We start from the raw sequence: 15,056 nt of genomic DNA, 5'->3' as shown, positions 1-15,056 counted from the left end.
GACCTCCAGGGAGGGGAGAGAGGCTGGAGGTTGAGTCAATCCCCAAAGATCGAGGATTTAATCTATCCTGTCTATGAAATGAAGCATCATAAGAATGCAAATGGACAGGGTCGGAAGAACTTCCAGGTTGGTGAACAAGAACGTGTCCACGTGCCGGGTCCCACACTCCACAAGCTCAAAAGTTCCTTTGTTTGGGGCCTCATTCGATGTGTCTCTTCATCTGGCTATTGATTTGTGTCCTTTAATATCTTTTGTAATAAATTTGTGATCTAGTAAGTTCTGTGAGCCGCTCTAGCAAATTAAACAAACCCAAGGAGGAGGTTGTGGGAACCTCTTATTCATAGCCAGTTGGTGAAAAGTCCAGGTAACAGCCTGGATTTGGGACTGGCTTCTAAAGTGGGGGTGGCCTTGTGAGACTGAGCCCTTAACCAGTGGTATCTGGTGCTCTCTCCAGGCAGATAATGTTAGAATTGAGTTAAATTTGTGGGATACCCAGTTAGTGTCCATGGAAAATTTAACTAATTGCTTGGTGATAAGGAAAAAACACACACATCGGAACTGGTATCAGTATTGGATCAAGGTAGGGACGCCTGGCTCAGTGGTTGAGCAGCTGACTTCAGCTCAGGACATGATCCCAAGGTCCTGGGATCGAGTCCCACATCAGGCTTCCTGCAGGGAGCCTGCTTCTCTCTCTGCCTGTGTCTCTGCCTCTCTCTCTCTCTCTGTCTCTCATGAATAAATAAATAAAATCTTAAAAAGAAAAAAAAAAAAGAATTGGATCAAGGTAATGCCACCAGTGACAGGCCATATTGGTATTGATAAAGTTAATTCTTATATCGAGATCTACAAAATAGAGGCTGACCCAGTGACCTGGCCCAGGGCATGAAACTAAATCTACCTCAGGGGCACCTGGGTGACTCAGTCAGTTAAACGTCTATCTTTGGTGCATTGTTGGTGGGAATGAAAATTAGTGTGGCCACTCTGGAAAACAGTGTGGAGGTTCTTCAAGAAGTTAAAAATAGAGCTATCCTATGACCCAGCAATTGCAATACTGGGTATTTACCCCAAAGATACTGATGTAGTGAAACGCCGGGACACCTGCACCCCAATGTTTATAGCAGCAATGTCCACAATAGCCAAACTGTGGAAGGAGCCACTATGTCCTTCGACAGATGAATGGATAAAGAATAGAATATTACTCAGCCATCAGAAAAGACAAATACGGGATCCCTGGGTGGCGCAGCGGTTTGGCGCCTGCCTTTGGCCCAGGGCGCGATCCTGGAGACCCGGGATCGAATCCCACGTCGGGCTCCCGGTGCATGGAGCCTGCTTCTCTCTCTGCCTATGTCTCCGCCTCTCTCTCTCTCTCAATGTGTGACTATCATAAATAAATAAAAATTTAAAAAAAAAAAAAAAAAAAAAAGAAAAGACAAATACCCACCATTTGCTTCCATGTGGGTAGAACTGGAGGGTATTATGCTGAGTGAAATAAGTCAGAGAAGGACAATCATCATATGGTTTCATTCATGTGTGGAGTAAAGAAATAGTGAAAGGATTATAAGGGAAAGGAGGGAAACTAAGTGAGAAAAATTAGAGAGGGAGCAAACCATGACAGACTCCTAACTCTGGGAAACAAAGAGTTGAGGAAGGGGAGGTGGTTGGGGGAATGGGGTAACTGGGTGATGGGCACTAAGGAGGGCACTTGATGAGATGAGCACTGGGTGATATACTATTTGTTGGCAAATTGAATTTAAATAAAATTAATTAATTAATTTAAATGTTTTAAAATTAAAAAAAAAAACAAAAAAACAAAAAAAAACCCCAAAGGTCTGTCTTTGGCTCAAGTCATGATCTCAGAGTCCTGGTATTCAGCCCTGAGTCAGGCTCCCTGCTCAGCAGGGAATCTGCTCCTCCCTCTCCCTCTGCTCCCAGCTCCCCCACCCCAGCTCATGCCCTCAATCTCTCTCTCTCAAACAAATTAATTAATTAATAAAAATAAACCCACCTCAGCCTGCACTTAGTTTTCACTGTCATTGGACAGTGTCCAATGACCCCTGATAGGAGGCAGTGAATCTCTCGTTTTCTTTCCCAAATTCCATAACCCCAATTTAATCATGAGAAAAATATCAAAGGAGCCCAAATTGAAGGACATTCTACAAAATGCCCAACAGTACTCCTCAAAAGTGTCAAGGTTGTGAAAAACAAGTAAAGACTGAGAAACTGTCATAAGATCAGAGGAGACTAAGGAGAGACAAGGTGACCAACTACTTTGGGGGATATTAATGGGAAAATTGCTGAAATTCTAACACAGCCTATAGTTTAGTAAAACTCTAGATATCGGGCAGCCCAGGTGGCTCAGCGGTTTAGTGCCGCCTTTAGCCCAGGGCCTGATCCTGGAGACCCGGGATCTAGTCCCACATCGGGCTCCCTGTGTGGGGCCTGCTTCTCCCTCTGCCTGTGTCTCTGCCTCTCTCTCTATATATATATCTCTCATTAATAAAATCTTTAAAAACAAAACAAAACAAAACAAAACTCTAGATATCACCAGCGCCTGGCAAAGTAGAGCCAGGTGAATAGCAGAGAAAAAGAAAGCTCCAGGGCTAAACCAACTGTGGCCTAGCCATGGCTTGGCTCAAGGCTCCTCTGCAAGGGAGATGGAGACTTCTAGGAAGGATCCTGAACAAGTGATAGAAAGGTAGTTGGATGGTCTCCTTGCAAAGATGGCCACAACCACTCCTCCCACCCTTGGAAACAGCCAAAGCAATAGGATTGTCCTCTTTTCTCTTCAAGGGGGAGAATCCAATATTCTCCATCTCCTGAAGCCAGCAACAGAATATGGCGGAAGTGGTATCATGTGACTTCCCAGCTGTAGCCTCCAGAGACCATGCCATTTCCACTCTTGCGTTCATTCATCATTGAAAAAAAATGTTCAATTTTTTAAGTTGATGAAAGTGAGAAGTTAGAAGTTAATGAAAACAGAAATGTTCTTTTTATTCCTCACCCTGAATTCTCTCTAAGGACCCACATTGAGAATCCCTGGCTGACAGCATCTGGTCCAGAAATGTCTGCATTTTCATTAGGGCCACTGACCCCCTAAATGGTAAGACACCAGTGTTGAGATCCCTGGCACTCGGACTAGCGGGCCTCCTCCCTCAGACCACAGAGCACACCAATGAGCAGCCAGGCTCCCTACTGTGCCAGGTGCTGAGTCAGGTACTTTACACATAGCACTGAGCTTCTCCCTCGGCTCAGAGGTACTAGCATCCCCACTTTCCAAGGTGAAAACTGAGGCTCAAGATGCTTAAGTAATTTGCCCAAGGTCCCAGGGTTGGTAACCAGAACTTTGCTCCTTCTACCCCACCACACCACAAGGGAGGCAGGGCCCAGCTGGAGGTGGGAGGAAGCCCCAGCCTCTCATTAAATCTTCCTAACCACCTTCTAAAGGTGTTACTTTGATTCCTCCTGTGTGATTAAGGAGGCTGCCCTGAGGCCTAGGGACTGTCTCTAAGCAGCAGGCATAGTGGTAAAGGGATAAAGGGTCGGGGCACTAGAAGAAAGAGGCTTTTAATGCTGTTAAAGAGAGCCACCCCAGCACTTCTCCCAGGCCCAGTGGAAATAGCAAGCATCCCACCCTCACGGGGCTGAGCTCAGCTGGGGCTTCCGGAGGGTTCTCAGAAGGCAGGGGCAAGCCAGGACAGCAGAGCCACGTTGGGAAGGGGGTGGGGGTGAGAGGCAGACCAGTGCAGCAGGGGCAGAGGAGCAAACTGGGGGCAGGGACTCGGGGAGCAAGGGGGCTGCCAGCTGAGGCCTTACCTTGTTCTCACAGTGGATCTTGGCCCCAGAGTTGACCAGGATTTGGAGGATCCGCAAGTGGCCAAACCAGGCAGACAGGAGGAGCGCGTTCATACCAAACTGGGGGAGAGGACACGGGGAGGAGGTGAGGTGAACGTAAGCAGGTGTCACTGTGCCACATGAGCCCAGGTCTCTGATGAAAATCATACAAACATAAGGGACCATGCATGCCACTCAGGCCAGGGAGCACCAAACTCTAGGAATGTGAAAACCATGGCGTTTTTTTATTTTTATATTTTTTTAAGATTTTATTTATTTGAGAGAGCACAAGTGGGGGGTAAGGGGCAGAAGGAGAGGGAGAAGCTGACTCCTCGCTGAGCAGAGTGGCCAACATGGGGCTCCATCCCAAGACCCCGAGGTCATGACCTGAGTCAAAGGCAGATGCTTAACCGACTGATCCACCCAAGCACCCCTCCATAGCATTTTTTTAAATAGAGGCTGAAACACTATCACAACCTTTTGTTTTTGCTAAATAAAATTTTAAAATAGAGCCGCAGGGAAAAATAAATAAATAAAATAGAGGCACAGGGACACCTGGGTGGCTCAGCTGAGCGTCTGCCTTCGGCTCAGGTTGTGATCCCCAGGTCCTGGGATCCAGTCCTGCATCAGGCTCCCTGCCTGGAGCCTGCTCTGCCCTCTGCCTATGTCTCTGCCTCTCCTGTGTGTCTCTCATGAATAAATAAATAAAAATCTTGGGATGACTGGGTGGCTCAGCAGTTTAGTGCCTGCCTTCAGCCCAAGGCACGATCCCAGAGGCCCCAGATCAAGTTCCGCATTGGGCTCCCGGTGCATGGAGCCTGCTTCTCCCTCTGCCTGTGTCTCTGCCTCTCTCTCTCTGTGTCGCTCATGAATAAATAAATGGAATCTTAAAAAAAAAAAAAAATCTTTAAATAAGAATAAAATAGGGGCATCTGGGTGGCTCAGCTGGTTACATGCCTGACTCTTGATTTCAGCTCAGGTCATGACCTAAGGGTAATGAGAGCAGCCCCACATCAGGCTCTGTGCTGGGTCTGGGCCTGCTTGGGATTCTCTCTCTCCATCTCCCACTGCTCCCCCACCCCGGCCCATTTGTGCTGTCAATAAATAAATAAATAAATAAATAAATAAATAAATAACAAAAATAAAACAACTACCATCTCTTCTCCCCATCATTTAATAAATATGAAACCTTTTAATACAAAAAAATTAGGAGAGAGGATCCCTGGGTGGCACAGTGGTTTAGCACTGCCTGCAGCCCAGGGTGTGATACTGGAATCCCGGGATCAAGTCCCACGTCAGGCTCCCAGCATGGAGCCTGCTTCTCCCTCTACCTGTCTCTGCCTCTTTCTCTCTCTCTCTCTCTCTATGTCTATCATAAATTTAAAAAAAAAAAAAAAATCTTTAAAAAATTTTTAGGAGAAACTAATCTCAGAATATGGTCTTTCCAGAGACAGCTTCATGAAAAACACACTCTATTGTTCTTATTTTTTTATTTGCTAGGGCCGGTGAAGACCTCACCCTGGACTGGTGTTTGGGAACCAACTGTTTGAATCTCCTAAAGGATGGCCTCCAGACACATGGCTTAAGCCTGCAGACACCTCACGCCTCACAAAACATGCACTGCACTGACAAACACTGCTCACTTTGGAAAGCATCTTCTTCCACTGTACTGAAATCTGCATCCCTGTGCCTTCCACCCCATTGGCCCTTTGGAGCAACTAAGAATACGTCTGGGCCCTTTTCTGATGGTGGCCCAGCACCTATTTGCAGGCTGCTCTTCTCAACATCTGTGAAGCGCTCTGGGATCATCAGAACCCCCTCACCGACCTCTGCCCTCATGTGGTTCTGCGTATAAGCCAGCACTGGGTAGGCTCTCAAATCACTGTTGGCTAAGGAAGAGGATACATACTCCCAGGGCAGAGTCCAGGGGGAGAAGGGAGAAGCCCACAGGCACCTGGGAATGAAAAGGGTTAAGGCTCAGGGCTGGGGGAGGAGAGTCATGGGAGCCAGAGCCTCCTGCCAGTGGGAACCCCAGGGATACTTCTGTGTCCTAGTACCAAGAACCGTCCAGGACAGCGCTCTATGGCATATCTTCAAGACCTTCCCCCCAACAGCAGAATCGCCTTCTTTGTCTCCCCAACCCTTCTGTTAACTAAAGTTAACATGCCCATCAAATTGAACACCAATAAAAAATAAATTTATTATTAAAAAAAATAATAACATGCCCATCAGCTTTCTTACTTTCACTTTCCTTTTTTTTTTTTTTTTTTTTTTTAAGATTTTACTTATTTATTCATGAGAAACAGAGAGACAGAGAGGTAGAGACACAGGCCGAGGGAGAAGCAGGCTCCCTGAAGGGAGCGTGATGTGGGACTCGACCCCTGTCTCCAGGATCATGCCCTAGGCCGAAGGCGGCGCTAAACTGCTGACCTACCCAGACTGCCCTTATTTTTCAAAATATATTTATTACTATTTGCAAAGAAAACACATCTATAAAAGCACCATATCTTACTATTCTTCCTCATATCTTCTTTTCTCACTGATTCCCTCAAGGAAGAAATAACAGAGCACAGAGGTGATTGGGGGGGCGGTTGTGGGCATAGGCCCATCGTGTGAGGTCCCAATATTTTGTTGGGAAACACAGACTAAAGGATCTCAAGCATCCTCCTTCCAGAGTCACCTCTAAATGAGGCCTAAGGAAATGCAGAGAGATGGGGCAGGAGTGGAGGGGGGGGTAGAGGTTGCTTCCTGCCCCCACCCCCCACTCCAGCTTGTCATCAAGCTCCCCCTCATACTGGAGCCTGGGAACAGAGAGAGGCCAGGGCAAAGAACAGTTTTCTGTGAAAGGTGTCTCTCTGTAGGGAAGTTTGTAATTCTTTAAAAGTTGTTTAATTTAGACTCTTAAATGTATCCCTGTCAAGTGCCATCGTCAGACTCAGTCCTCTCCCCAACTCTCTAGAGATGATTTCATAGATCCTGTTATTCTTTAGTGTTCTCTCTCAGCAATGTGTTGTCTGCCAACTTGTTAAGTAAGACTATTGGTCTTTTTTTTTTTTCTTAAAGATTGATTTATTGGGGCACCTGGGTGGCTCATGGTTGAGTGTCTACCTTTGGCTCAGGTCATGATCCCAGGTCCTGGGATCGAGTTCCGCGTGAGGCTCCCCAGAGGGAGCCTGCTTCTCCCTCTACCTATGTGTCTGCCTCTCTGTGCGTGTCTCTCATGAATAAATTAAGTCTTTAAAAAAAAAAGTGGAAAGTAACTTAAATATTTAAAAAAAAATTTTTTTTAGTAACTTAAATATTAAAAAGAGAGAGAGAGAGCGTGCCTGTGCTGGCGGGAAGAGCAAAGGGAAAAAGAGTCTTAAGCAGACTCTGCTGAGCGCAGCCGGACGCAGGGGCCAGACTCGGGTGATCTCACCACCCTGAGATGAGACCTGAGCGGAAACCAAGAGCCGGTTGCTTAACCGATTGCGCCATCCAGGAGCCCCAGACTGTTAGTCTTCATTCAAGTCTCTAGTTAAAGCGTCAGCCAGGGCAAAGCCTCATCGCATATCATGGGAGACCCACCTCCTGAGGATTTTACCAATAAGTCGTTCATCAATCCACCCAATTTTCTGTTCTACAGCCCCTATCTCTCCCTGTTCACATGGTATCATGAGGGACCGAGAACTAAAAAGCTCTTGATGGGCAGCCCAGGTGGCTCAGTGGTTTAGCGCTGCCTTCAGCTCAGGATGTGATCCTGGAGACCTGGGATCGAGTCCCGCGTCGGGCTCCCTGCATGGAGCCTGCTTCTCCCTCTGCCTGTGTCTCTGCCTCTCTCTCTCTCTCTGTGTCTCTCAGGAATAAATAAATAAAATTAAAAGAAAAAAAAAAGCTCTTGAAAATGGAGAGATCTTGATGGCTGCACAAGGGAAACCTGGGATCAGCATAGTGTCACCGGCCCTAAACCGCTTCCCGTCCGCCCCTTGCCTGTGTGTTCGTGTATCAGTGCAGCCTCCGCGGGGACAGCCACAGCGGGTGTCCCCTCCCCACCCCGGGACAGGCAGGCACACAGCCGTGCACACGTGCGCAGACGCGCCTGTGCGAGGGGTCCCCTACCGCGTCCTCATCGTCCACAGCAACCTCGTGCTGCAGGAGCAGCTGCACGGCCTGCTCGTGCCCGGCGCCCGCGGCCCAGTGCAGGGCCACCCTGCCCACCTGCCGGGGGGAGAGCAAAGTGTGAGGTGCCAGCTGCCTGCCTGGCCCACCCCCTCCCTGCCCCCGGTGTCTCCGGTTGCAGGACAGCTGGTCTGCAGGGTGGAAGGGATTGTGCAGGCTCTGGTGACAAGGGGGCAGGACCCCAATCCCACTCAGGCCCTCTCCTCCACCTTCACATGACAGCGGCTGAAACAAACGTAGTAAAAACGCAATGACTAGATCCAGCTATCCCCCTACCCCCCACCTAAGGCTTCCCAGCTTCCCACTGCTCTTGGGACAAACTCCTAACCCTGGGCCCTGCCCACTACTCAGAAATGCCAAACTATTCCCCCCTGCCCTGTCTTTGTTCCTGCTGGATAGCCACCTGTCAGAGGAGTCCTGTCCTAGTCTTTGAGGGCCCCTGACTGCCTGCATTCTGTGCCCCCCCTTCCTTCAGAACAGGCCAAAGGGGCCCAATCCCCTACCACATTGTCAGACCACCCCAGAAGTTCATCATGGTCTTTGGCCTCAGCACATCTGAGCAAGATTGGGGGAATCCTGCTTCCCTGGCCCTCCTGACTCTAACCTTTGTTCCTTGGGTGTGCCTTTCAGATGGGTGACAGGAACGAAGAGTATGTGATCCCCACTTGTCCAAGCCTGGCTGGGAATCCCTACCCTGACCTGGGACCAGGCCTCAGAGACCTGGAGACAACATGAACAATCTGAGCCTCCCCCAAGCGAACACATGCAATGCTCTGCCTTCAAGGGCTCCATGAACTGTTCCCTCGGTGTGGAGGTGTCACCATGGCAGGCACTGTCCCTATCCAAGCATCCCAATTTGGAAGAGCCCCTGTACGAACGTGGTTTCTGGCTCTGACGTTGACTCTCCTTTCAATCAGTTCCTTCATCCTGCCGATGTTGTTCCGTCGGGCGGTCTCATGGAGCTGCCGTTCCAGAGGAAGCACTAAGGGCAGAAAAGGGGATGTGGGATGAGGGGAGGGTGCCCACTGCCTAGAGGAGAGATGAACAGCTCCTCCCTGCCCTGAATGTTTCCCAGGCAGGAGTCTTCTAGCTAGGACTGGTGGTGGGGATGCCTCTCCTCCCTTTGGATGTTGGGGACTTCCCCAGACAAGCCGCTTTTCTTCACTAACTCACCACAAGTGCCCACGACCAGGACTCAATAAAACCCCAAAGACGGGACAGCATGGGCGAGACTGCCCACGGGAGCCAGGTATGTGCCCATTATGGTCCTCATCCAGTTTTCATGACCCCAACAGCAGCTCTTGAGGAAGGGAATGGAATTCATTCCCACTGGAGTTGATAACTGCCTTTTCCATGGCTTTGTCCAGTGAAGAAGGCAGACAGGATTTTTTTTTTTTTTAAGATTTTATTTATTTATTCATGAGAGACACAGAGAGAGGCAGAGACACAGGCAGAGGGAGAAGCAGGCTCCTTGCAGGGAACCCGATACAGGACTCGATTCCAGGACCCCGGGATCACACCCTGAGCCGAAAGCAGATGCTTAACCACTGAGCCACCCAGGTGTCCCTGTGCCCCTATTTTTAAATTTTATTTAGAAAAAACAAAAGTGGGAACCCTGAGTGGTGCAGCGGTTTAGCGCCTGCCTTTGGCCCAGGGCGCGATCCTGGAAACCCGGGATCGAATCCCACGTCGGGCTCCCGGTGCATGGAGCCTGCTTCTCCCTCTGCCTGTGTCTCTGCCTTTCTCTCTCTCTCTCTCTCTCTGTGACTACCATAAATAAATAAAAATTTAAAAAAAAAGGAAAAACAAAAGTTTGCAGTAATTTTCAGCCTCTATTTTTAAAAATGCCATGGAGGGGTGTTTCGGTGGCTCAGTCAGTTAAGCATCTGCCTTCGACTCTGGTCATGACCTTGGGGTCTTGGGATTGAGCCCCATGTTGGGCAGGCAGCCAGGATTTACTGAGCCACGTATTTCATTAAGCTTGGGCAAGGCCAGAGGCATGTTCACCTTCCTTCTTTGTCCTTGTCCCTCCACCTCTTCTCCCTTCATCCCCAATCCCAAACAGCTGTCACCTCCCAGCTGTGGGGCCCACCCAGATTTGCCTTCTCTCTGGGCTCCTCTTGCCTCAACACTGCACCATTATCTCAGACTAGAGGGAGCCTCAGAGCTCCCCCTGCTGGCCTCCTGCCAACGGTGGGCTCAGAGGGTGGTAGCCAAGCCAGGAAGATCCAGGCCTGGTGACAGGGTCCAGGTCTCATCTCACCAGACCCCTACGCTGCCATCATCCTGACTGCTCTTGGCTTGTGAGGATGTCTGGTGTCCTTAGCTGGACCACAAGGTCCTTGGGGGCCCTGGCCAAATCTGACCTTTGCCAATCCACCTACAGCTCACAGCAGGCCCAAAGCTGGACATAGGGAGGGCTCCATAAAACTGCTTCCAGGGGTGCCTGTGTGGCTCAGTGATTGAGCATCTGCCTTTGGCTCAGGTCGTGATCCCAGGGTCCTGGGATCGAGTCCTGTATCATGCTGGGGAGCCTGCTTCCCCCTCTGCCTATGTCGCTGCCTCTCTCCATGTCTCTCATGAACAAAAAAAATAAAATCTTAAAACAAAAACAAAACTCTGTTTCCATGAGTGACACATAAATCCTCAGACTAATAGATAACTGTCCCTCCCCCAGAAAGGTTTCGACACGCTAGCACAGGCACAAATATTTGTTGGTCCTTTGCATGGTCATTAGAGGGCAGATAATCTGTGGTCTACTTGCTGCCAAACCCACATCCTGCATGTTTGGTCCAATGCGAATGTCCAGATCCAGCCCCTGTGTATATCCAGGGACAGGTGGCCAGTGTTTTGGCAGGGAAAACTAGGATGCACTGAGGTGACAGACAGGCTGGCCATCAGTCTACTTTCCAGATATGTATGGGACAGGGTCTTGGGCTTTCAAGGGCCTTGTAAACACAATTTGGGGAGTTTAGAGCTGCTGCCCCAGGGCAATCACATGGCCCTAGGTTTCAACTCTGGCGAGTCACTTCCAGGCCTCCAGGCCATGTGACTTAATTATCCTGTGCCTCAGTTCCTTTATCTGCAAAATAGGGAACATTAGCCACCCTGTAGGGTTATTGTAATGATTAGATATAAGATAAGAAAAGCCCCAAGCATGGTATCTATCTAGCAAATAGTGCCATCATCATCCTCACCATTATTCCTCTAAGGCAAAGTAAATTCTGGTGGCCAAAGACCTGGAGGTGGTGGGGCCTCCTTCACTTAGGGTCCTCTAAGCCCATGAAATCCCAACCAAAGAAAGCACCCTCTCTATCCACCTCCACGCATTATTTTTCTCCATGGCACCCCTCACCACAGATGTATGATATACTTACATATTTATTAGGTTTATTACCTGCTTCCCCTATTATAGCCGGGTTGGACAGAGGAGATCTTAGTCTGACATGTTAATTGCTGTATCCCCAAATTCAGGCCCTGGCACACATGTGTTGAATGAATGAGTGACATATAAATCATTTAATCTCTTCAGGGGCCTTCGAATTCTAAGATACTGTCCCAATTAAGACTCATTAGTCCCCCGGAAAATCAAACCACAAGCTCAGATAAATGGCAGGAAAGAGGCTTTGAGGAGGAAGCAGCTTCAGATCAATTATTTCAGGGGAGGGGGAAACACCACCTTCTAAGTGTGGTCTCCATTGCTAGCTCTTCCCTTCCCCATCCACAAAGGGGGGTACCCTTCCTGTAGGTGAGGAGAAGGCTCTTCTGGAAGAACCCCTCTCAGATCTCAAACATCTCCAGGAAGCGTGGAGTCAGTCCCAAGCTTTTGTTTCCTTAACCTCTTGGCTGAACACCATGAGCCAGGTTCAGGAAGAGAGCTGGCACTTCAGGTGTGAGCTTAGAGAAGCTGGGGTTCTAGTACCCACTCTGCCACTTTCTAGCAGCAGGATCCTGGGCTAGCCATGTACCCCTTGGAGGCCTCCCTTTCTTCAGTTCTAAAACCGCAGGAGGGTGGGACGCCTGGATGGCTCAGTGGTGGAGCATCTGCTTAGGTAGTGATCCTGGGATTCCCAGTAGTTCTGGGAAGGAGTCCTGCATTGGGATCCTCACAGGGAGCCTGCTTCTCCCTCTGCTTGGGTCTCTGCCTCTCTGTGTCTCTCACAAATAAATAAATAAAATATTTTAAAAATAAAAATAAATAAAACTGCAGGGTGGTGAAGAAAGTTCTATGTAGAGATCCTTGGGATCCTTGGGTGGCTCAGAGGTTTAGTACTTGCCTTTGGCCTGGGGCATGATCCTGGAGTCCCTGGATCGAATCCCACATCAGGCTCCTTGCATGGAGCCTGCTTCTCCCTCTGTCTGTGTCTCTGCCTCTCTCTCTCTCTCTCATGAGTAAATAAATAAAATCTTAAAAAAAAAAAAAAAAAAAGAGAGAGAGAGATCCTTTCCAGCTAGGACTCCCTTTTTCTTAGCTGAAACCTACAAGTGGCTTGGTTTGTGCTGGCAAACAGCCATGAGTCTGAGCGGGAGCCAGCAGACCCTGCAAGGCACCAGTGAAGCCCAATCTCATCTCCTCCAACCACCTCCACTCATGCACCCTCTTTCTGGCCCATATCAAATACACACTGAATCCTGGCCTTGGAGACCTTCCCCAGTGCGCCTCCTCTGCCCAGAATTCCCTCCCACACACCCCAATATTCCATTGCTGCACATTCTTTTTTTTTTCCTGCACATTCTCTTAAAGAATGGCTCTCTCGTAAGAGCCAGCTCAAGTGATCCTCCGGCTCTTAAGGGCCAGTTCAAATGATCCTCTGCCCCAGGCCGACCGTGCGCCCTTTGAAACAGCACCTCCATAGAGCTCCTCACCCCACACCCCCATCTCAGCGAGGACCCTGGCACAACCCTTCTCTCCCCTCTCCCAGGGAGAGCAACCGGAGCCCCTCAGGCCGGCTCATGCCCCCAGGGATGCTGCTCCCAGCCTGGAGGCCCTGGTACGGAGCGCAGTCCTGGAGGGATGCTCTGTGGGGCGCTCAGCCACCTGCTGCAGCCGCAGCCTCCCTCCTCTGGGTTCCAGTTTCCCCACCTGGTATGGTCTTCACTCCCCGTCCAACCCAACATTCCGGGAGAGCTGGGGCCTTCGGGCTTCCTACCACTTAAAGGCCATGTGACCTTGGGTAGCTTATTTAACCTCCCCGAGCCTCAGCTTTCTCTTCTGCAAAACGGCGACAGCAGCAGATGGCGCCCCGGGTCCTCCGCGGAGGTCACACAGCGAGCCCCGCGCACCAGCTGAGCCTGCACACAGGACCGCGTAAGCATCGTGTCTCCGGCCAACGTCTCCGCGGCCGCATCGCGCTGCTCCCGGGCCTGGTGGCGCCACCCCGCCCCGGACCGCGGCCAGCGTCCCCCGGACGCCACAAAGAAGCCGGCGGCCGCGGCTCGGTCGCCCCCGCGGGAGTGCGGGGCTCCTCGGGGCTCGCCCGCGCCCGCCCCCGCCCCCGGGCCCGCGGCGGACTCACGGCCGTCGGTCTCCCACGCCGCGGGCTCCTCCAGGCCGCCGCTCCGCCGCCCCGGCGCGCGCTCCTGCCGAGGTCGGGGCCCGGGCGCCCCCGGGGGGGCGGGGGAGCGCGCGGCGGCCGCGGCCGCAGACCCCTCGGGCCCGCCCGAGCCCTGGAGCATGACGTGCGCGCAGCCGCCGCGGCCTCCGCCCGCAGGACCGGGCTGCAGGTGCCTCCGGGGCGGACCCCGCCTGCCCGCGGCTCCGCGCCTTTCACACCGAGGCCGGCGGGGCGGGGGTTCCCGGGGGCGTATCTCCCCCCGGGGCTGTCCCGGCGTCCCCGGCCCTGGCCCTTCGCGTTAGGCCTCCTGCAGGCCCCACCCTCGGGACTCTGGAGCCTGCCCAGCTGCCCCCGGACGCTGGGAGTCAGACTCCAAGGGTCTGGACAGGCAATCAAGGAACAGACCCCCCAGCAAGCCTGTACGCATATGAAGACGTGCTCAGATTTTTTCATGATCAGAAAAATACAAGCTAAGGGTGGCTCAGTGGTTGAGCGGCTGCCTTTGGCTGAGGGCGTGATCCCAGGCTCCTGGGATCAAGTCCGGCAAGAGGATCCACTGCAGGGAGCCTGCGTCTCCCTCTGCCTATGTCTCTGCCTCTGTGTGTCTCTCAGGAAGAAAGAAAAGAAAAAGAAAAGAAAAGTAAAAGAAAGAAAGAAGAAAAGAAAGAAAGAAAGAGAAAGAAAGAAATAAAGAAAGAAAGAAATAAAGAAAGACAAACCGAAAGCAAGCCAGAAGACCTCCCAGGAAAGACAGAAAGAACAGGAAAAGAAAAGAAAGAAAGTGAAATAACGACATACTAAAGAAAAGAAAGACCGTACGCAAGAAAACAATCCACTCCCTCCCTCCCTCCCACTACCTACGCCATCCCGAAAACATACATTCCTCACGTAATACTGCCCTCCCTCCCTACCTCCCTCCCGCGCCCTCCCGCCCGCACTCCCTAAATTTTTTTTTTTTTATTTATGATGTCCCATCGCGAGAGAGAAGGGGCCAGAGACACAGGCAAGGGAGCAGGCTCCATGCGTGGGACTCGATCCCGGGTCTCCAGGATCGCGCCCTGGGCCAAAGGCAGGCGCTAAACTGCTGCGCCACCCAGGGATCCAAGAAAGAAAGAAAGAAAGAAAGAAAGAGAGAAAGAGAGAGAGAGGGAGGGAGGAAAAGAGTGTAGTAGTCCTTACTACTGACGGATGATGAGGCACAAATAAGAATACATGGAGTTAATTAATACTGCACACAGCCCCTAACCAGGCCGAAGCCTCAGATCCACGAACTCGACCGACGATAAAGAAAGCTCAAGATAAAGAAAGAAAGAAAGAATAAGAAATAGGGGAGGGAGAAAAAAAGAGAAAGAAAAATACAAGTTAAGAGAAGCAAGGAAACAATGTGTGGCTTGGGGAGTGGATGGCAGCTGGGGGCGCAGGCTGTGAAAGAATTCACCTAAGGCAGAACAAAAAAGTCAGAAGTTTGTTGGATACACTGCAAGGGGGCTTCAGGCAGGACAACAAAGCGGG

General features: G+C 50.8%; 1 protein-coding gene across 1 annotated transcript in view; it reads right to left on the bottom strand.

The window, feature by feature from the left end:
• ANKDD1A (ankyrin repeat and death domain containing 1A) overlaps nucleotides 1-13,665 on the bottom strand; it is a 45,023-nt gene extending 31,358 nt beyond the window's left edge. Inside the window, exons 1-4 of the mRNA XM_038581112.1 lie at nucleotides 13,506-13,665; nucleotides 8,868-8,971; nucleotides 7,930-8,028; nucleotides 3,814-3,912 (exon numbers count right to left, since the gene is read on the bottom strand). Coding sequence (XP_038437040.1) covers nucleotides 3,814-3,912; nucleotides 7,930-8,028; nucleotides 8,868-8,971; nucleotides 13,506-13,665 — 462 coding nt within the window. The remainder of the gene's footprint in view (nucleotides 1-3,813; nucleotides 3,913-7,929; nucleotides 8,029-8,867; nucleotides 8,972-13,505) is intronic.
• Nucleotides 13,666-15,056: the final 1,391 nt, after the last annotated feature.

The sequence above is a fragment of the Canis lupus genome, chromosome 30, assembly GCF_011100685.1.
Source record: "Canis lupus familiaris isolate Mischka breed German Shepherd chromosome 30, alternate assembly UU_Cfam_GSD_1.0, whole genome shotgun sequence".
Lineage (NCBI taxonomy): Eukaryota > Metazoa > Chordata > Mammalia > Carnivora > Canidae > Canis > Canis lupus.
This window is presented reverse-complemented; position numbering and strand designations above follow the sequence as displayed.